This window comes from Pogona vitticeps, chromosome 6, assembly GCF_051106095.1.
Source record: "Pogona vitticeps strain Pit_001003342236 chromosome 6, PviZW2.1, whole genome shotgun sequence".
NCBI lineage: Eukaryota > Metazoa > Chordata > Lepidosauria > Squamata > Agamidae > Pogona > Pogona vitticeps.
Genome location: NC_135788.1, coordinates 67,547,485 through 67,568,767, shown reverse-complemented (window position 1 = coordinate 67,568,767; position 21,283 = coordinate 67,547,485). Strand labels below are relative to the sequence as shown.

At 40.7% G+C, this 21,283-nt stretch overlaps 1 protein-coding gene across 2 annotated transcripts in view; it reads left to right on the top strand.

Moving 5' to 3' along the window:
• Positions 1 to 21,283, top strand: part of NPSR1 (neuropeptide S receptor 1) — a 115,898-nt gene that overhangs the window by 17,156 nt on the left and 77,459 nt on the right. For both annotated transcript variants that reach the window (XM_078377488.1, XM_073003788.2), the window contains exon 2: positions 4,464 to 4,596. In XM_078377488.1, coding sequence (XP_078233614.1) covers positions 4,464 to 4,596 — 133 coding nt within the window. The remainder of the gene's footprint in view (positions 1 to 4,463; positions 4,597 to 21,283) is intronic.

Sequence of the window (21,283 nt, the reverse complement as noted above, 5' to 3'; positions counted from 1 at the left end):
CCTTGGAATGATTCAAACTGTAACCCCTTTAATAAAGACGTTTGGATTCCCTTGTGGGACCCGTTGGCGACGAGAGACAATGCAGAAGTTGAGTGTGAGCATATGGACTTTCTGTTACATGTTCCAATAAAACATAGTTATGATTTTCCAAAGCGAGTGTCCCCAGTGTCTCTGTTGAAACCAGAGGAGGTAAAATTTGAACCCTCACACCAAGTTAGTTAGTGCAGTGAAAACAAAGAGCCCAGGTGCCTTAAAGCCTAAGAAGTTTTATTTGCCAAAGGCTTTAGTGTGTTGCAACCGTCTTCATCAGATGCATGGAATGCAGCCTCAGATGGTAGATCATTGTTGCATGGTTGGATGGGTGGTTATATGAGGCTATCAAAATACAAAAGGATAGAAACACTCCATTATCTTAACATGTGGTTGTTGATTGGTGGCTTACAAACACTAGTTGGCAGGGAACATGAGCATCTAGCACAGGGCAGATTAACACATGTATTGCAATAAAAATCCTTTGCTCTAGGGAAGTCCCAAGGTCCTTTAATGAAACTTATTTACCGTGGGTGGAGGGGATGGAAAGAACTGGATAAAGGTGATACTTACTATGCAAGAAGTATGAGTGGCTTCTAACCAGTGACTGGTAGTCTGTGACCCATGTATATATAATACAAGCAAGTGGTAGACAGATAATTTCTTCCAGTCTTTTGCTCATATCTTCTAGTGACTGAGGCAAGCTGAAACCAGTTCTTTGCTCTGACTCAGAGTCTGAGGTAATACGATGCAAAAATCTTGATTAAATTGGATTCTAAATATAACAAAATCTTGCATGCTTCTATAGCAAGATGGGCAACATTTTAATGTCAAGGGCCACCTATGGCACTTTGTGATGGATCAGGACAAGATAAATGTGCATGGACTCTTCCCTGACATCTTGGCATTCAGGAATGGAGAAGCTCAAACTTCCACTCTCTGTGTTCTGGAATCATGTTATGTCTCCTCCCACCCCATGCCCAACACCCACCCACACAGAGATGTGTGTTCATGATTGAAATGGAGAAGAAGACAGATGGAGATGATTCTCTTGATGGACCCTTTTTCCTCATTAGGGCCTGCCAATGTCCATAGTGATTGGTAGGATGGAAGGTGCAGCAGCCAATGGGGTGGAACCAGGTGTGACAAGCGGAGCACTTGATGATTGTAGCATTGATTCATACTGACGGTAGGGTAGAAAACAGGTGAGGCCCTGATCCATTACTCCACTAAGGAGGCAGCTAGAGCTACCTGGGATGGGGACAGTCTGAGGTGGGAACGCACCTCACTTGTCCTAATGGACCAGTCGCAATTGTTTTCCTTTTAACCCACATTCCTGCCACCTGCCAAAACAGTCATTTGTTAGAGCATGATTCTTCTGGGAGAAAGAGTTGTGGGTTTGGTTTTCTTTGTGACACATCTGTAGCGGGCATGCTGGAGTCTCTACTATCTCAGGCCTCCAGGAGGTGCTCGCTCTTCCACTCAGTTGCTGCCACCAATACTTCAGTTCAGTATCAATTATTTAAGGAGACAAGTGTTGCTTCAAAACTAAAACTTGTTTATTTGATCAATAAAAATGAAATAGGTAAATCACAAGTTGTTAATCAATATCTCTCACTCACTGACACACAGACCCTTCTCTCACTGACTTTTTGGCTCACAGGCCCACAGACTCACAAAGTCTCTCACACTAATCTCAAATCTCTCCAGTCTCCTTCCTCATACACCATACACCCTTATTTATATCCCAGCTCCTCCCCCTTTAGCACCACCTTCCGTCCCCTCATTGGCTGCCGTTCCACTGCTCAGCTGTGACGGACAGGTGAGGGCAGGGCTGAATGCTACAACATCTTCCCTACCAATTTACAGTGGAGGTGGCAGGGGGTAAAGAGTTCAGAAATAGGTATAATGCCAGCCGCTTTGGCACCTGTTGTGTTGCTGTGAGAGACACAGAAGTGCGTAGACTACTCATTATTCATATGTATAGCACTGGGAAAGTGTGTAGGCAAGAGGAGAAGGGGACGACAGAGGACGAGATGGATGGACAGTGTCATCGAAGCAACCAACATGAATTTGACCCAACTCCGGGAGGTAGTGGAAGACAGGAGGGCCTGGCATGCTCTGGTCCATGGGGTCACAAAGAGTCGGGCATGACTTAACGACTAAACAACAACAACACATAGGACTGGTAAGGTGTTATATACCCATGAAATGTTTATCACCTTATCTGCCTTTTATTCTCTAAGAATACCATTTGTAGTTGTTGCTTGTATCTTTAGCTACTATATAATGCATGATCATCAAGGACTTTCAGGCAAATTAAAAAACAAACAAACCTAACATGTATACAGTAGATTTTTAAAAGTGTCTTGCTAAATGCAAAAAGATTAGAGATGATTATGTCCGAAATCATTGCTATACAAAAACATAAGAATATGTTATAGACATTAAAGTATTAGTATCCATTATATTTTTATTCACCATGGATTTGTTCAAGGTGATCCCCCTCTGTTGAAAGAAATATCAGGAATGGTAACACTTTTTTCATATCTTTGCCATCTTTTAACATTAAGATATTTGCAGGCATTTTCTATGAAATTAGGTGTTGCTACATAATTGACTGAATTATTATTTTGCTTTGTTTGCTTTTGCATCATTCCCATTCTTCAAATTCAGTAGGACTTCCTGCTGAGCATACATCTGTAGAATTGCACTGTTGATGGGAACATAGCTGTGTGATCAAATTTATCATTACAGAAATTGCTTTACACAAGGGGAATTAAAATGCTCCGAAGTCCCCTTCCCTCCCTCTTTAGATGAGCTCTGAAGATCTTCCTAGTGTATACATATTTTTGGAATTGATTGTATTGGGTTATTTAACATTTTTTCTTTAAACATTAATGCACTGCATTCTGATTTCTAGTCCTCTGATCACCCTTCTTGCCTTCCTCTGAACTGGTTCCTATTTGTTGGCATCCTTCTTAAAGTATGGTGTGCAGTACTCTAGATCACTCGTTCTTAACCTTGGGTTACTCAGGAGTTTTGGACTGCAACTCCCAGAAGCCTTCACCACCAGCTGTCCTGACTGGGGTTTCTGGGAGTTGCAGTTCAAAAGCATCCGAGTAACAAAGGTTAAGAACCACTGCTCTAGATGAGCCTAACCAGTGCAGAATAGAGGGGAACTAGTACCTCAAGGAATTTGGAAACTATACATCTGTTAATGCATCCTAAAATAGCATTTGCCTTTTTTGCAGCCACATCACACTGTTGGCTCATATTCAACTTATGATTGACAACAATTCCAGGATCCTTCTCACTTGTAGTATCATTGAGCCAAGTATCCCCATCTTGTAACTGTACATGTGGGTTTTTTCCCCTATGTGTAAAACTTTGCTCTTATTCCTGTTACATTTTATCCTGTCGTTTTCAGCCCAGTGCTCAAGCCTATCAATATCTTTTTGAATGTTGTTTTTTTCTTCCAAGGTAATAGCTATGCCATCCAATTGCTGCAGAATATTGTGCCAATGTTGACAGCAGGGGAAAAAATGAAAAGCTATACATAGCAAAGGACAGCCCGAATGATGAGAAGATGGTCTACATATTTTTTATCTATCTATCTATCTATCTATCTATCTATCTATCTATCTATCTATCTATCTATCTATCTATCTATCTATCTATCTATCTATCTATCTATCTATCTATCTATCTATCTATCTATCTATCTATCTATCTATCTATCTATCTATCTATCTATCTATCTATCTAGAACAGGTCTACTCTGGGCAGTTTATTATTAACTATGCATGAAATGTGTATTAATATATATACATTTCATGCATAGTTGTCCACTTCTATCCCTTCTTTTGGTGGTACATTACCTGTTTCTTGGCCATGCAGAAATCACTATCCTTTACTTACATCTGATAAACAAACAATAAAGTGTCTCTTGATTGACCACATAAGTAGTAAAAGTACAGGATTTTCTTTAAATTAACTTTTTAAAATGGTGTTATTCATTATACAGTAATTCATGCATCATAACAAAAAGCTTAACATTTTAATACACATGCAAGCAAAATGGGCATTATATTTGTTATTTAAATGATTTGAATCTAACACACCTATCTATCTTATTCTTATACTGTTTAAAGATGGTAAACTTGACCAGAATGAATTTTGTCAGTAAGATGGGTTGTCCTTCATTAAATTAAGAAATGTAAGATAGCAACAAGTCTTGGTATGGCAATTTTTTGACATTTCAGTTAAAGCAAAAACACAGGCCAACACAAGTGCAGAGCTCCCCCATCTGATGAGGGATTCTGGGAGTATCATTGCTAAGGCTTGAATCGCCTGAGTAACTTGCTTAATGACCGTATGCATTTGCCTCAATAGAGTCATTCTATTTATTATCTTATTTTCTTTCCTTATAGACAGAACAGCTGGTGACCCTGTGGATCCTTTTTGTCGTAACAGTTGTTGGGAATGCCTTTGTTCTGTTCTCGACTTGGAGAAGGAAGAGGAAATCCAGGATGACCTTTTTTGTTACTCAGCTAGCCATGACTGGTAAATGTGTGCCAGTTCTTTTCTTTTACCACAAATGATTTGATGCACAATGATCTGATTAACAGGTCAAAGTGAGGGTGTTTCTTATCATGGAATGGATGATGGGAGATTGCAGAATTAACATGGCACAAGTGTGCAGCTGTTTAGTGGCAAGCGGACTTGGCACCAGCTGATAATGTCATCAGTCTGTGGCTCCTGACTGACCTACCACACCTACTATGAGCTGTTTCTGTTGAGTCTGCTGCCATTGGTACCACAGAGAATGCCCATCAGGAAGTTGTGGGGCTCTCTTCCCCTTTGTTTACTATTCGGTTTCTCTCTGTTACTACTACCTCATTTTGCTAGGGCACCACTGAACGAAACTAAACATAAGTATTTTCTTATACTTACCATAATTTCTGTTGTATCTTTTCTCTTTTATCCTATAAACATGTCTCTGGGTGATTGTGCAAAGGGTACATACAGAAATCCTATAATAACAAGATACTTATAAGGATCTTGTCTTTAATTGACTACTGTTGTTGTTAAACTTCTCTTGGCCCATAATATTTGCCAATAACTTTTCTATAAATCTTTACTCCATTCCAAGATTCTGACTGGGTTAGCTTGAACACCTCTCGATGGTACAAGCATGGCAAGCCATGACACATGTGGCTATATCTGCACTGCGGAAGGATATCATTTGTCTCAGTTGACAAGTAGTAGCTATGTATGTGAGGAAAAATATGTATGTGACAATACTAGGTACATATAGAGCTCATCCCAGTTTTTGTGGGCCCTTGGGCAGCGGACCTAGAGTGGTATGTTCTCAGCAAAAGATAATGACTCTCTCAAGCCAGAGGTCACTACTCACTTTTGTGATCTCAATACATCATTACTGACGCTCTCTCAAGTGCTAGAAGAAGACTGGGAAGAGCTGGGGCATGACTTGGTAGGATCTTCAGTTACGACATCAGACCTGCACAGCAGCCAATTCTTTCAGATACAGTGGTGCCCCGCATGACAATGATAATCTGTTCCATAGAAATAGCTGTTTAGCGAAATCATCATCTTGTGAAAACCGTTTCCTCATTGGAATGCATTGAAACCCATTTAATGTGTTCCAATGGGGGGGGGAAATCGTTGTAATTTTGCGAAGATCACCTATAGGGCAGCCATTTTGCGAAGCGCCGATCAGCTGTTAAAATGGCTGTCCTGCAAAGCATCGGTCCCCAAAACACAGGGAAGTCATTTTGCAAAGCTGACGATCAGCTGTAAAAACTGTCATCTCGTGAAAAAACAGTCCGCAAAGCACGGACCAAATCATCGTCCAGCGAAAATCGCCCATTGGAATCACTGTTTTGCGAATCGCTATAGCGATCGCAAAACCTCATCATCATGCGGATTTGTCATTTTGCGAGGTTGTCATCTAGCGAGGTACCACTGTACTGGTGCCAGCTACATTCATTGGAGAGAGCAACTTCATTATGAAACCAGAAAAGACACTGGGTTTCACTTTAGTATTCATTACATAAATAGCTGCCTTACAGATACATGCTGCTTAGAAGAAAAAAATACATTTCCTCTCTGACAAGAAGTACAGTTTGTAGCTGTGCTTTTACATATATGTGTATCTCTTAGTTATTTACCATTGGCCTTACACAGGTATTCAGCTGGCTTGTTGTGGAAGCAAAGTCTCATAAGCAAGCCCTGCCCCCATTGCAGGTTCACTGAAGATTTTCTCATGTTTAGTGTTAATGTTGCAGGGAGGCGTGAGTGTATTCCTCTTTTATTGGATATGAATAGCAACTCTGCCACTATCTCCCTGAAGCAAATTAGACAACTGTTCCCTTGTCAGGGCCCTTTTCTCTCAACAGAGAATTTCTAGCCCATAAGCCAGTGTAACCACCTGGCTCACAAGCTTCTTCTGCTGTTATGATCAGTGACTGGAGATAAGAAGCTAGCCTTAAGATGAGAAGCTGTTCTTAAACTTTGGGTATCCTGTATATAATGAGCTGTGCTTTGCAAGCAAGAAAGCTATTATAAGGAACCCAATTACCTCTGAAGGTAGAACAGTTATTGTATAATTCTGAGAAGGTGGTTACACTGCTAAAAAACACACCCCTATTCAGGTTTAGCCTTTTTATATTGCTGTAAGAATAGGTGAATGCACAATGCATGTGTAAGAACAGATTAATTTGACAGGGAATTGTGGTTTTTGGAGTGGCCAAGAGTTTTTTTTTACTCCTCCACCTGAAATTTGATGTGGATGTGGAATTGACTCATTTAAATTGATTCCCCCAAAGTGAACATTTCTGTCCATGTTTATTTATTTATATAAAATATATTTATTCCACCTTTCTCCTTGAAAGTACCCAAGGTGGCTCGTATAATTTTTAAAAAGCCACCAGTATTTAAAAGCTAACAACAGTAAGTATACAAATATCTAAAAGAATTACGCAAACATCATACACTATTAGAATGGTAAATAAAAGCAATTTTAAAAGACATTTATAACAATCCATTTAAAAATCCTTCTCAGACCACCAGGTAATTGGCCACTTGCCTTACTGTTGTGTTAAAAGCAGGAGGGTGTGGGAGGAGCCTGGCCACCAAGCAGCATGCAGGAGCCCCAGGCCACTTGCTCAGTCGCCCAAATCTTCTTCCAGGATGGGGGGGAGCAGACAGATAGGGCAAAATTAACCCAAGGAGGCATCTCTTCACTGAGCCAGCACAGAAACCTTGGAGCTGGCATCTAAAAGGCAGACAGTGAAAATGCCAATACTGAGCCTCTCTCCCCCACCTCCCTGCCCCCGTAGCCAGCCAGCCAGTTCCAGCCTGTGTCTCCTCTGCTCTGGCTGTGTGTGCATGTGTCAGCCGCTCATCACCATTGGACTCTCCTGAGCTGACTGCTTCTGAAGGCTTATTGATAGGACTGGCCTTGCCCAACTGCAGTCCAATGTATACTCAGTTTGTCTTCAGAGAATTCAACAAACGTATATTACAGTGGTGCCTCACATTACGACGTTAATTCGTTCCAGCGAAATCGCTGTAGAACGAAAACGTCATAATGCGAAAATAAAAAGCCCATTGAAATGCATTGAAACTCCTTCAGTGCGTTCCAGTGGGCTAGAAACTCACTGTCCAGCGAAGATCCTCCATAGGGCGGCCATTTTTGGTGCAAGGAATCTGTCAGAGAAAATAGCGGGGAGCCATTTTATTTACCCGGTGGCCGTTTTGTAACCACCAATCAGCTGTTGGAAAATCATCGTTTTGCGAAGAATCGGTTCCCGAAGCAGGGAACTGATCATTGTAAAGCGAAAAAACCCTATTCAGACCATTTTGCGATTGCAAAAGCGATCACAAAAACGTCGTCATAATATGGTTTCGTTGTAATGCAGGGCAATCGTAAAGCGGGGCACGACAGTACTTACAAAACCACACATGTGTTCACTATAAGAGAGCTATTTTGAACATTGGTGCAGAGTCAGTTCATCAGTATGAAGATGGGAAAGGTGTATCATACTTTAGGCACAGTTATATTTAGAAAGATTAAAACTAATAATAATAAGAAGAAGAAAAAGAAGAAGAGATAAGCATAAACCAGAAAAGCAGCATATTGGGCTAGTTCATGGTTTGTGCCTAGCAACAAACCATGAACCCCCAGAAAAATCATTATCAGGTAGGCAAGGATTAGGCAGGAAATAATTAGTTCAAGCTCATCCAGTCAATGCTGTGGCTGATCTAGGATATGAACACAAGTCCCCACTATCAAATGTCAAACATGCTGATTTTTAGAATTGCGGTCTGGATTTTCTTCATTTTCTTTAGTTTTGCTTGCTTGCTTGTTTTCCTTCCTTTCAGTCTCTTTTTCCTTTTGTGTCTTGTCTTTATAGTGCAAATATGAGCCCAGGTACTGCCTTTTTTTCTTTTGATCTATGCATTCCAGAAGCCTTTTTGGCTAAGCAGCAGGCTGCAAATGTTTAAATAAGAAATACATCTTCCCAGCCAATTGTTCAGTGACTGTCAGCTGATCCTAATAAACTGGATAGTACCCTGGGTTCTGCTGCTGTATCATGTGTGATCCATACAAAGTGTCAGAACAGTTGCATGTGTTGTTGGTCTGTCTTTGACAGCATGGCTATGTTATTGCTGCTTGAGAGTACACCAATAGATATTGTGTGACAGTCCAATTCAGAATTCTACAAGTCAACTTAAAAAATAGGAGGACTCCAAACAAAAGAGTATAACTTTGAAACTGGACCTAAGATTAGCACCAAATTGGTTACAGGTGTAGCAGACAGTCTGTTCTTGCTCTGTGCCAAAATTTTGTCTGTTTGGGCAAAACATTTTCAAGTTGATATATTTTTAAAAAAATTAAAACTGTTTTACCCCCCCCCCATGCATGCATTAGTGATTTTCTGTGTGTCCAGATTTAAAACAAATTGCATACATTGAAAAGACTAAACTTGCTTATCTTGACAAAGAGTCCCAGACTTTTTTTAAAAAATTTGGAAGGAATCCAGGCATTCATGGCTCTAACATTCTAGCAATTTCAGAGGGAGAAAAAGTCTGGGTTTCTGGGTTTCTTATAAATGCCAGCATTCTAAATGTAAACATAAATGTTATTGCAAGTTTCCAGAGGAAGCCGAACTTTTAACCTTACCAGCCAGGATCAAATTAAATAACCATGAGGAGAAAAACATTTAATTTCTTCCTGGCTGAACAGACATAAAAAGAGTTTCAATTTCTGGTGTAAAAATATTTTGAAATATGTACATTTAACAGAACAAACTTTATTGTTTAAAACCATAGGTCACCACTATATCAACAGCAACGCAAAACTACACTCACCCCATATACATAAATTCAAGGTGACATAACTTCCCTTCTTTCTTAAGACTTTTGATTCTTGACACATATTTTCTTTGCTGCCAAAGCAAATTTTGCTACTTGATCTTTACATCCCTGCCCACAAGCAGCATGCGAAGTTGAGCCAAGCAGAGTCTATATGAGAATGCCAACAAGAAGTTGGCTTCTGGAGTGCTCATATAAAGGGCAACTTATTAAATAATGTAAAGCATCTTCGACCTCTCCTGATCCACAGAGTCTTTGATGAAATGGGACATTATCATATCTCCCCTCCAAAATGGCTGGTGACATACATTGAAAGTGCAATGCTGTGAATGCTTTTCTTAAAGGAGCTGAGGTTACATAAACAAACTAATTCTCCAAACCAAATGATGTTTTGGACAAAGGGAACCAACGAGAATAGGACATTTGTGATATGGCATACAAATCCAGCCACTTAGAGTGAAGACTGATTTTTTCCCCTTTAACCAGATGCTTGGCTCTATTAGAGGCAAAGGTGGTGTCAGAAAGGTTGGGAACCACTGGTCTAGAGGGATCTGGGAGTTGACAGTTACATTGGGTGGCACTTGGGTCTACTGATGGAATTGGATCCAACTCAGTGCTCAGCCACGGTACTACAGTTTTAATTAATAAAGTTGTTGCCTCTTTACCTCCAGTTCTCTAAAGAGTGTGTTTATTCTCAGGAGGGGAAACCAAGCCTGCTTATCTACAGACCAGCAACAGCTCTGCTCGATCTTGTGAACCAAAAGCATTTCATATTCGGTTGTTCTCTCTTCCTACTACACCCCCCACCCCCACTTCTACCAGTCTTTGCCAATATTTTCTGCTCAGATCTTGCAAATTAACAAAGGTGGCTTCTTTTAGGATGTTAACCCATTTCATGTTAGGTCTTTTTATTTTGGTACTGCCCCACCCCACATTTCCTGGCAATATAGTCTATTCTGATCACTTCAGAATTTCAATTATATGTGCATGGCAGGAAACACTCAGTTGACTCGTTTTTGCTTGTTGTCTTTCAACATCCACATTTGTTGAAAAACAGCCCTGATAATTGCTTTGTGTTTGGGTGAGACGTGATTAACTGATGAAAAAAAAATACAGTGGGGTCTTGACTTACGAACGGCCTGAGTTACGAACATTTTGACTTACGAACCGCTCTCATAGGAAAATATTGACTTGACTTACGTACTTAGATTTGAGTTATGAACTGAAAAAAAACACGTGGGAGGCAGGGAAAGTGCAAAATTTGAACTTTCAGTTAACTGTTGGCCAGTGAAAAGGGTGCCTGTCTGCTTCCTCACTCCTCCCAGCGTTTAGAGAGTGGATTGGGAGACAGTCTTCGGACTGCCTGGTACTGTACTGCCTGGACTGTTTTTTCCCTGCCTTCCCTGAACCTTTCTTGACCTAAGAAAAAAAAAGAAACAAAATACCCCCCTCTAGTGGTCGAAGGCAGAATAGCAGCTTCCCATTAGTTTCTATGGACGGAAAAGAGCAGATACGGATCAAATGATTTTCAATGCATTCCTATGGGAAATGCAGATTTGACCTGCGAACTTTTTGACTTGAGAACCGCCTTCCAATACGGATTAAGTTCTCAAGTCAAGACCCCACTGTAGTCACTTTCTGGGATTTTTCCTTGCCTGGTGTCACTTTGTGAATGGTAGTGAGCATAAGAGGGTATCCTATAAACCAGTGATGGCGAACCTTTTTGAGCCCAAGTGCCCAAACTGAAACACACACACACACACACACACACACACACACACACACACACACAACACACACACCAGTGGGCGACGGCGGCAGAAATGGAAGTGGCAGCGGAGGAAGTGGTGGCAGTGGTGGCAGAGTCCTCTGGATGCCTCCAGACCCCTGGATCTGCCTCCAGTCGTGCCCAACCCCACCAATGCCTATAGATTGGCTGGCCCCCTGCCGCCAGCACCAGCTGCTCTGGATCCTGGTCCCCTGCCTGTCGGGGCACTAGCACCATGGCTGCATCTGCCTCCTCAGGTTTGGCCACCAGGGGTAGCAATCCAACGACTTATGGCTCACGTGTTCACCATAGCTGCTCTAGGCCATCTTGACTGCTGCCATTGGTGTTGTACATGTTCAAGCTGCCCATTGCTATGTAAAGCTTGGCATTCTTTTTCCTGAGCGCCACATGGGAATGATATTGTACCATTTCCTGGATTTTTGAATTGTGGCTCCAGATGCATAATATCCCACATTCATAAAACAGAGTGGGTTTTTTGTTTTTTAAGAATTGAATATTATATGTGGGGGTGCAGCCATGACTCTTCACTTGCACTTTTGCCAATACATACGGTGGTACCTCGCAAGACGATGACCCTGCTAAATGATGAATCTGCATAACGATGACTTTTTGCAATCGCTAAAGCAATTTGCAAAACAGTCATTCCAATGGGGGATATTCGCTGGACGTCAATTAGGTCCGTGCTTCGCAAACCGTTTGTTCACAAAACGACGCTTTTTTCCAATGATCATCAGCTTCGCAAAATGGCTGCCCTGTGTTTTCTGGACCCATGCTTCGCAGGGCAGCCATTTTTGCAGCTGATCAGTGCTCGTGAAATGGCTTCCCTATGGGTGATCTTCGCTGGATGACGAGGTATTTTCCCCATTGGAATGCATTAAACCGGATTTCAATGCATTCCAATGGGGAAAGGGTTTTCGCATGACAACAATTTCGCTAAACAGCGATTTCAATGGGACAGATTATTGTTGTCAAGCAGGGCACCACTGTAGTAATAATAATGTGCTGTCAAATCAGTTTGAGTTAAGGTGACCCTTTCAAAGGGGTACTAATAGCTGTCAGTATCATTTCAATTGCATTTCTTAGGATTTCACTACAGCACTCTCTGCTTTGCTCTGTCCTGTGTTTTTAGACTTTTTTCCCCTCTACAGAAATTTATGTATAATTTAGATCACGTTTTTTCCTACACTTTAATGCATTTCCCTGTTGACTAAATTATACTTGCATGCATTTCTTGGATTTACACATTTGAGTCATTCATTCACTTGCATATGACTTGAAAAAAGAAAGGAAACAAGAAATAATATGATGTACAGAGTTTCATTCTGATAATGAGAAACTGCAAAAGAGGGATGCAGACCACAAACCTAACCAATTCATAAAATAGTTCAGGTAATAGGAATTTACTTTCCATCCCTACCAGTATATTACTACATGAAAGTGGTTGTGTGATAAATATCAACACAAATCCTAACAGAAGTAAATCTCTAACTCTGCAGGAGACAGTCTGATTATTGTGAACTACTGAAAGCAGGATGGACATGTAAAATCTATTTTTAATAGCAGCAGCTCTGCTGCATTGCCAGTAATTTCATAGGCATCATTCTTAGGCTGAAAGTCTTTTCATCTTCATGCAACATAAAGTTATGCCAGCTTAAATATGCTGAATGTTACACCTGGGCAGTGTGGGATTGTGCCTGTCCGGTTTGCAGGCTGCATAACTGTTTATAAAAATAATAATTGCACACAGCAAAGTCAATTCTAACTTATGGTGACCCTTTCCAAGGTTTTCTCAATAGAGAAGACTCAGAAGTGCTTTACTGTTCCCGTCTTCTGGGGGCATCCTGCGATTGTGCAGCTTATCTATGGCTACGCAGGCTGACTCTTCCCAAAGTGGGGAGGCACAGTGGGTAATTGAACTGCCACCCTCTATCCAGCCAGCTCACCTGTCTATGGGTGACAAGAAAAGGCAACTCAGTTGTCCCCTCATTCCAGACAGAAAGATTAGGCTGTGACTTCACACTCCTCTCTCCTTCTTTCTACTCCTCCTGTGGAAATTTCTCTGCAGAGCTAATTTGTGTTTGCCTGGCGGGAGGAAAACAAGTCGACGGAGAGGACAATGGTGCTAGGTCCCTTGAAGGTGATCTTAGGAGATTTGGCAGCTGAGCTGGGATGGGGCAGGAAGGGAAGGGAAGAAATGTGGCATTGGGAGTGCATGCGCCCAGTCTTGTGTCGACCTCTACTGAGGGTCCAGGCTGGTTGATGAGAGGGGTGGCTAGCTTAATGCCTTTTAGGAACCTCCCTCTTGAGAGTATTAAGAACAGGGAGGTGGAGAAAATACCTTGGTTTCCAGTCATAGAAAGGTGGTTTTCCCCTTCACTGCCCCACAGCCCAATTCCTAATTAGCTTTACAGCTTTACACCAGTCTAAAAACACACTTGAGGAAAGGGACAAGACCAAGGAAGCATATTTGTTTGGCTGATATTAGCTGCAAAAGCCTGTCATGCCATTTGGGCAGCATGCATGCAGAACTGCTTTGTGAATAGCACTTCTGCCCTGCCACGCTTTCCCCCGCACTTTGCCACAGCTTCATATTTGATACCATTGACCACGGTATCCTCCTGGGGAGGCTCTCCGAGTTGGGAATAGGTGGCCTGGCATTGTCCTGGCTCCGTTCCTTCTTGGAGGACCGCCCCCAGAGAGTTCAGCTTGGGGAGAGAGTCTCGGCCCCGTGGAGCCTCAATTGTGGGGTTCCACAGGGGTCGATTATCTCCCCAATGCTATTTAACATCTATATGAGGCCGCTGGGTGGGGTCATCAGGGGGTGTGGTGCTTCGTGTCACCAGTATGCGGACGACACGCAGCTCTACATCTCCTTTTCGCCAACCGCAGGAGAAGCCATTCTGTGCCTTCAGCGCTGCCTGGGGACTATACTGGAATGGATGCAGGAGAACGGGCTTAGGCTGAACCCGGACAAGACGGAAGTACTGAGGGTGGGCCCTCCCACAGTTGGGGATATGGGAAACTCCCTCTCTTTTGGGGGGGTGACTCTCCCTGCAAAGGATGGTGTACGCAGCTTGGGGATCCATCTGGACCCGGTGCTCTCCATGGAGTCCCAGGTGGCGTCCGTGGTCCGCACCGCCTTTTTTCACCTCAGGCGGATAGCCCAGCTGCGGCCCTACCTGGATGTGGGGGCGCTCACCATCTTAGTACACGCGCTCGTAATCTCAAGATTAGACCACTGTAATGCGCTCTACGTGGGGCTTCCTTTGAGGTTGCTGCGGAAATTACAGGTGGTGCAGAATGCGGCGGCCAGACTACTCAGTGGGCTGAGAAGATACCAACATATTTCGCCCACTCTGGCTGCATTGCATTGGCTGCCCATCAGGTTCCGCATCGACTTCAAAGTGTTAACGCTTACGTATAAAGCCCTAAACGGTTTAGGGCCTCGATACTTGGCGGAACGCCTACTCCCACCAAGTTCTACCCGGGTCACACGGGCGAGCCAGGAGGTGAGGCTGAGGAGCTTAACGCCGAGGGAGGCCCGAAAAGAGAAAACAAGAAATAGGGCCTTCTCGGCGGTGGCTCCTCGCCTTTGGAATAACTTACCTCCTGGCATTCGTGGAGCTCCCTCGCTGGGCACCTTTAAGAACTTATTAAAGACTTGGATGTTTCGGCAGGCCTTCTCTCCAGATTACTTTTGATTTTTTTCTCTCCTTTATTGTTTCCCTATTTTTAATTGTTGTTGTAATTATGCTGTTTTATGTTATTGTATTTTATCTTTGTTGTTGGCCGCCTAGAGTAGTCCACCACGACTAGATAGGCGGGATATAAATTAAATAAATAATAATAATAATAATAATAATAATAATAATAATAATAATAATAATAATAATAATAATAATAATAATAATAATAATAATAATAATAATAATAATAATAATAATAATAATAATAATAATAATAATAATAATATTGTGCACACAGAGCTGTACAGCAGGATTTCATCAACAATGTGACACTCTTCAATTAGTATAGCTGTGCGATAAATTATGTACATAATATTTTTTAAAAAATTACAAGCCTTACGGCTTCAGGAAGCTGGTGTGATATTATTGTCACATTGCTTTATTCTAAGGAGGTTTAGTAGATATTAAAGTTGTGGAGTTGAGAACATAAATATAAAAGGCAGTTTCAAAGTCTAGAATTAAAAGAAGTAGGACAAGTCAAATGTGTGTGTATGGGGGGGGGGAAGCAAGGATTCCGTCTCCCAGGTTATATATAATAAAATATAATAAAATTTCTCATGTTCATCTGCCTTGTCTGTTTCATTTCTGCTTTGTGTATCTTTTATAAGGACAAAATGAAAAAAAAAGGAAATAATTCATTTTGAAAGTTGCCTTTCCTCCCATCATATACGGCTCTGGAGTCCAAAGGTAGAGGGGAAACAGACTCAAGAACTGTACAGTTGTTTCACTGATTGGAAGTAATGCAACCACTGAATACTTCACAATTTCCAACTTGGTAACTCTTCAAATCTGCAGGGGATGAGATTTTTTTGTTTTGACTGGGAAAGACAATATGATTGTAATTTCCTTCCTGCTGTTCAGTACAGTAGATCCCCACTGTGTCATAAACTCACAGGTGGCCTTGGGCAGGTGACTATCAAGCTAACCCCTTTTACGATTTTATGTTACATTGGAGATAAAAGTAGCATAATTCTGTGTTTGCCAACCTAAGCAGAGTGGGTAAACTATGACCTGAGGGGCCACAAGCTCCAGCTTTGCATTATGGCCCTCGGCACCATATGACATCCCAATGTTCATACCTAGACAAGCCCCTCTCCCCTCTTCTAGGGGGCCAGATTTTTGTCTGTCCTGACCAGCTTTAGGCCCATATAGGGACTCTTGTCAAACATAGAGGAGACTTCTGGTTGCTTCCACATTCGAAATAAAAAAAGGAGGACCTTGGATCCAAAATAAAATTAGGGGATAGAAACATGATGGGACGTGATGGCGCTGCGGGTTAAACTGCAGAAGCCTCTGTGCTGCAAGGTCAGAAGACCAGCAGTTATAAGATCAAATCCACACGATGGAGTGAGCTCCGTTGTTTGTCCCAGCTCCTGCCAACCTAGCAGTTCCAAATCATGTAAATGGGAATAGATAAATAGGCACCACCACAGGTAACGGTGTTTTGTGTCTAGTCGCGCTAGCCACGTGGCCACAAGAACTATATACGGACAAACGCTGGCTCTACGGTTTGGAGACGGGGATGAGCACTGTGCCCTAGCATCAGACACGACTGGACTAAATGTCAAGGGGAGCCTTTACCTTTACCTAGAAACATGAAATTGCTCTCCACACAAGTAAAGAGGAAATTATTTTTTAAAAGTATTAGAACAACAGATGGCTATGGGCAAGTATGGGAATAGATACACTACTGGCTTCTGCCCTATCTTGACAGAAGGGTAGAAAATATAGGACCTATATGCTGTAATATAATTGATGTTAGAGACCTTGTTTTGCTTCCAGACCTTTAATTTCTTCCAGGTGCCTTAAATGTAAATAAGTTCACTTCTGCATACCCCAAGGCCGTTTTTGCTTATGTTTTCAGTCAGCAGTCTTCAAGTTACCTGCAATTAAGTTATGAAAATGATCCTAGGGAAAAGCCTAGCTAGGATGCCTATATTTGATTATTTTAAAATATTCATTCATCCATCCATTCATTAATGCAAAACTCTAGAGAACTGCTGGATTGCTCAGTGCTTTAGGTCTCTGGCTGCAGAGCCAGAGGTTGGGAGTTTGATTCCCCACTGTGCCTCCTTGACAGGAGCTGGACTTGATATTCAATAGCGTCCCTTCCAGCTCTGCAGTTCTAAGATGATGATGATTCAAAAACACCAGGCACAGTCAATCAAAATTATAAAAACATTGACCGGTATTATGTAACAGATACAAGTTTTAATCAAAAACCTAATTATCTGTTAAATATCAGCACAGTGTGTATGCGGTTCCTAATACTGCTGGTAGCTCTGATGGTGTGATTTCTGAGATTTATTGCTTATAGTACTTGTGAATTGCTTATAGTACTGTGTGATTTTTTTTTTATATTGTTCCCAAAGGACCAATGACTACGGGGACCACTGAAATGTATTTCATCCACAAGCGAGATGTTTTGATTGCTAGGTCTCTAGTGTTTTTCCAATTCTTTATTTTCAGCTCTGGCATTCCCTAGAATTGCAATGTCAATGGTCCAGACCTTTCTTCACTCTATTATTACCATGCCTGGTGTCTTATGTGCGAGGTGTCTTTCAATTTGGATCCCAAAATCCCACTAGATCTTGAATTCCTCATTTTCTGACACCTTCTCTACTTGATGTGCCAACAGATATATATATATATGCCCATGTTGAATTATGATCATACAGTACTTTCCATCAATATTTCTCAGGCGTTGTCTATGTAGTGGTTTATTTTTCCAAATGTTTAATTTCTTTTCAAATTGTTGTTTCTTATACTGAGCCTTTCTTCCTGTTGTTTTGAAAATATTCTCCATTTTCACTGTCTTAAGTAATTTTTCTCTACTTGTACTGATATAATAATTTAGTCCTTCCCCCCCCCCACCTGCTGTATTTTCAGTAATCAACAGCCTCCAATTTTTCATGGTATTGTACATATAATCTGTCCACATCACTTTTTGGATGTAGTGCATGATGCATGTTCATTAGTTTCTGTGTTTTTCTAGCCAATTATTCTAATTCATTTTGGGTCCAATCTATTATTCCACCTGGGTATCTAATTACTGGAATGGCCCATGTGTTTATGACTTTGATTCTATTTCCACTATTTAATTTTCATTTTAAGATTTTCTGTAGTCTTTTGATATACTCTCTTTCTGTCAGTTCTTTAACTTTTGTGTGCACAATGTTATCTGCTTCCAGTATTCCAAGGGATTTATAATTTTCATCACTTGATAGTGATTTTATAGTTTTGCCATTTTTAACTCTATTCCATCTGGTTTTTGCATCTTGCCATGGTGTATAGACAGAGCTGCACATTTGTCAATTCCAAATTTCATTTGGGTATCTTCACTAAATATTTGCACTGTGTGTAGCAGTGATTCTATCTCCTTGGAACTTTTTGCATATAGTTTTAGGTCATCCATGTATAAGATTAATTTGTCCTGCTTGTTCTGAAATATGGTAGCCCAATCCAGCTTTATTTAAAATTATTGACATGGGGATTAGTGAGACGTTAAACAGCAGTGGTGGCAAAGAATCCCCCTGAAATATTTCTCTTTTGATGCTAACTTTTCCAGTTTCTTCAACATAGGCCATTAAGATGGTTTCCCATTTTCCATTATTTTCTCTGAATGATTTTACTAATCCCAAAAAATTTTAGGCAGGTGTTAATTCAGATGTGTGGCAATGAGTCAAATTCCTTTTTATAGTCTATCCAGATCTTGTTAAGGGGTTTTTTTTTTTTGTCTTTTTTTGCATTTTTCAGTATCATTTTATCAATAAGCAACTTTTCTTTTGTGTTTCTTGATTTTTTATTTATTTATTTATTTATTTATTTTATATCCCGCCTATCTAGTCAGCTCGGACCACTCTAGGCGGCTCCCTTTCTGTTCAGTTGGGTATAGGGAGTTTTCAGTTAAGTATTTATATATAGATCTTGCAAGTACTTCTGTGAGGAGCCTAAACATTGTTGGAAGGCATGTAATTGTTTGATAATTACTGGGTTCATTGCTGTTCAGATGCTCTTTTATTATCAGAAATGTGAGGCCTGTTGTCATCCAGTCTTCTGTTGTAGAATTTTGAAGTAAGTGATTGATTGCACTGCTATACATTGATGGAGACTTATTAGATGCTCTAACCCAAATCATTGCAGCTCATCTGGACCAAGTGCACTCCAAATTTTCACAGCCTTTACTTGCCTCTTGAACATTTCAATTGTTTTTACAATATCATCCATTTGTTTTCCTTGAGTTTCTGTACAAATGTCTTTAATCCACAAGGCATGTTCGTTATGTCTGGTTGGGCTTTCCCATGTTTCTTTTGAGAATTTTAGAGCATCATCATCATCATCATCATCATCATCATCATCATCATCATCATCATCATCATCATCATCATTATTATTATTATTATTATTATTATTATTATTATTATTATTATTATTATTATTATTATTACATTTAAAAGAATAAAGATGAATTTGCTTTATAGGGTTTTTAAAATTGTAAATTCCTGTCTTTCACATCTTTTGAAAATATACTGAGTCCTAATGTTAACAAGGAACATGTTTTCTTCTTCATTTTGGCCCTCACACAATTTCATGGATCCCAGTGTTATTCATTTCAATAAATATTCCATGCTCTAGCAATTACGATTTGGGTTCCAGTTTAATGGACAAATTAAACTGCATGAATGAAATTAAATCCAACAAATAATTTAATGTACAATCCAAATTTGGATTGATCAGAGTCTTCCTTTATTAACTCAGGTGCTTATGAAAGTAATTCCATATTTCAAGTCTCCTATTAGTAAATATCAAAAATAACTAACCTGTATTAGAACATGATTTGTGATGGGCTGGACAAACTAGTAGAATAATTCTGTTTATTGTTTTCACACATAGAGACCAAAAAAAAAAAGACTGTAGCACCCAATATCAAAATCAAAGTGAATATAAAGCTTGTCCAAGTGAACATAAAGTATTTAAAGAACAACTTACCATGACAGTAAATTAAATAATTTAATTCCTTTAAAAGGCCTCCTGTTTATAAATCTGGGATATTGTGCTTCTGTATCCATGATTCAAAAAAACAGCAAATGTCCCAATATTGCTGTACAGTATCAGGCCCAACAGGAAAAAGGATGCCAAGCTTTATATAGCAAAGGGCAGCATGAATGTTGACAACACCAATGGCAGCAGTCCCATTGTTATGTAAAGTTTGTTTTTCTGTTTCCTTCTTGCAATGCAGGTCATACATTCTGCCATCGTTAGTGCTGCTATTAGGTGTAGTCAGCGGCACTTTCCCATCTTCATTTTGGGTACATTCAGTTGCCACTGTGGTCAATATACAGATTGGGAAGAGGGCAGTTCTGTTTTTTCCTTCACCCCAGGTAACAAAATTCATTGGGCCAGCCCTAAGTCCTCAGTTTTCATCTCTGATAAGGAAAGTCCTCAATTATCTCTAATCCCTACGAGTGTAATTGCAAGAGTGCCATGACAAGATGAGTATCATGATCATGTTGAAGATATTTCAGTAGTCTTTCTGTATTAAAAAATACATACATTAGAATGTCCCACAATCAACAAAGAGTATACATCTAGATCTGTATCTGGAGTTTATATTTTGTGCATGCAAAAAGGTGACATTACATCTTGCAGTCATCAATTATAATTCCAGGAGCTTTATTCATAAAGTTACTGATAAAGAATCATTGTAAGGTTAGAACTGAGTATTGCCCGAAACATACCAATACAGTAGCCAATATGTCGTTGTTTTGTTCAGTTGTTAAGTCGTGTCCAACTCTTTGTGACCCCATGGACCAGAGCACACCAGGCCCTCCTGTCTTCCACTGCCTCCTGGAGTTGGGTCAAATTCATGCTGGTAGCTTTGATGGTATTGTCCAGCCATCTCATCCTCTGTTGTTCCCTTCTCCTCTTGCCTTCACACTTTCTCAAAATCAGGACCTTTTCCAGGGAGTCTTCTCTTCTCATGAGATGGCCAAAGTACTGGAGCCTCATCTTCAGGATTTGTCCTTCCAGTGAGCACTCAGGGCTGTTTTCCTTCAGAACGTATAGGTTTGATTTCTTAGCAGTTTCAAGAACCTCCTTTAGCACCACAATTCAAAAGCATCAATTCTTCGCCGGTCAGCCTTCTTTATGGTCCAGCACACACTTCCATACATTGCTACTGGAAAAACCATAGCTTTGACTATACGGATCTTTGTCGGCAAGGTGATGTCCCTGCTTTTTACGATGCTGTCTAGGTTTGTAACCCCTTTCCTCCCAAGAAGCAGGCGTCTTTTAATTTCATGGCTGCTGTCACCAC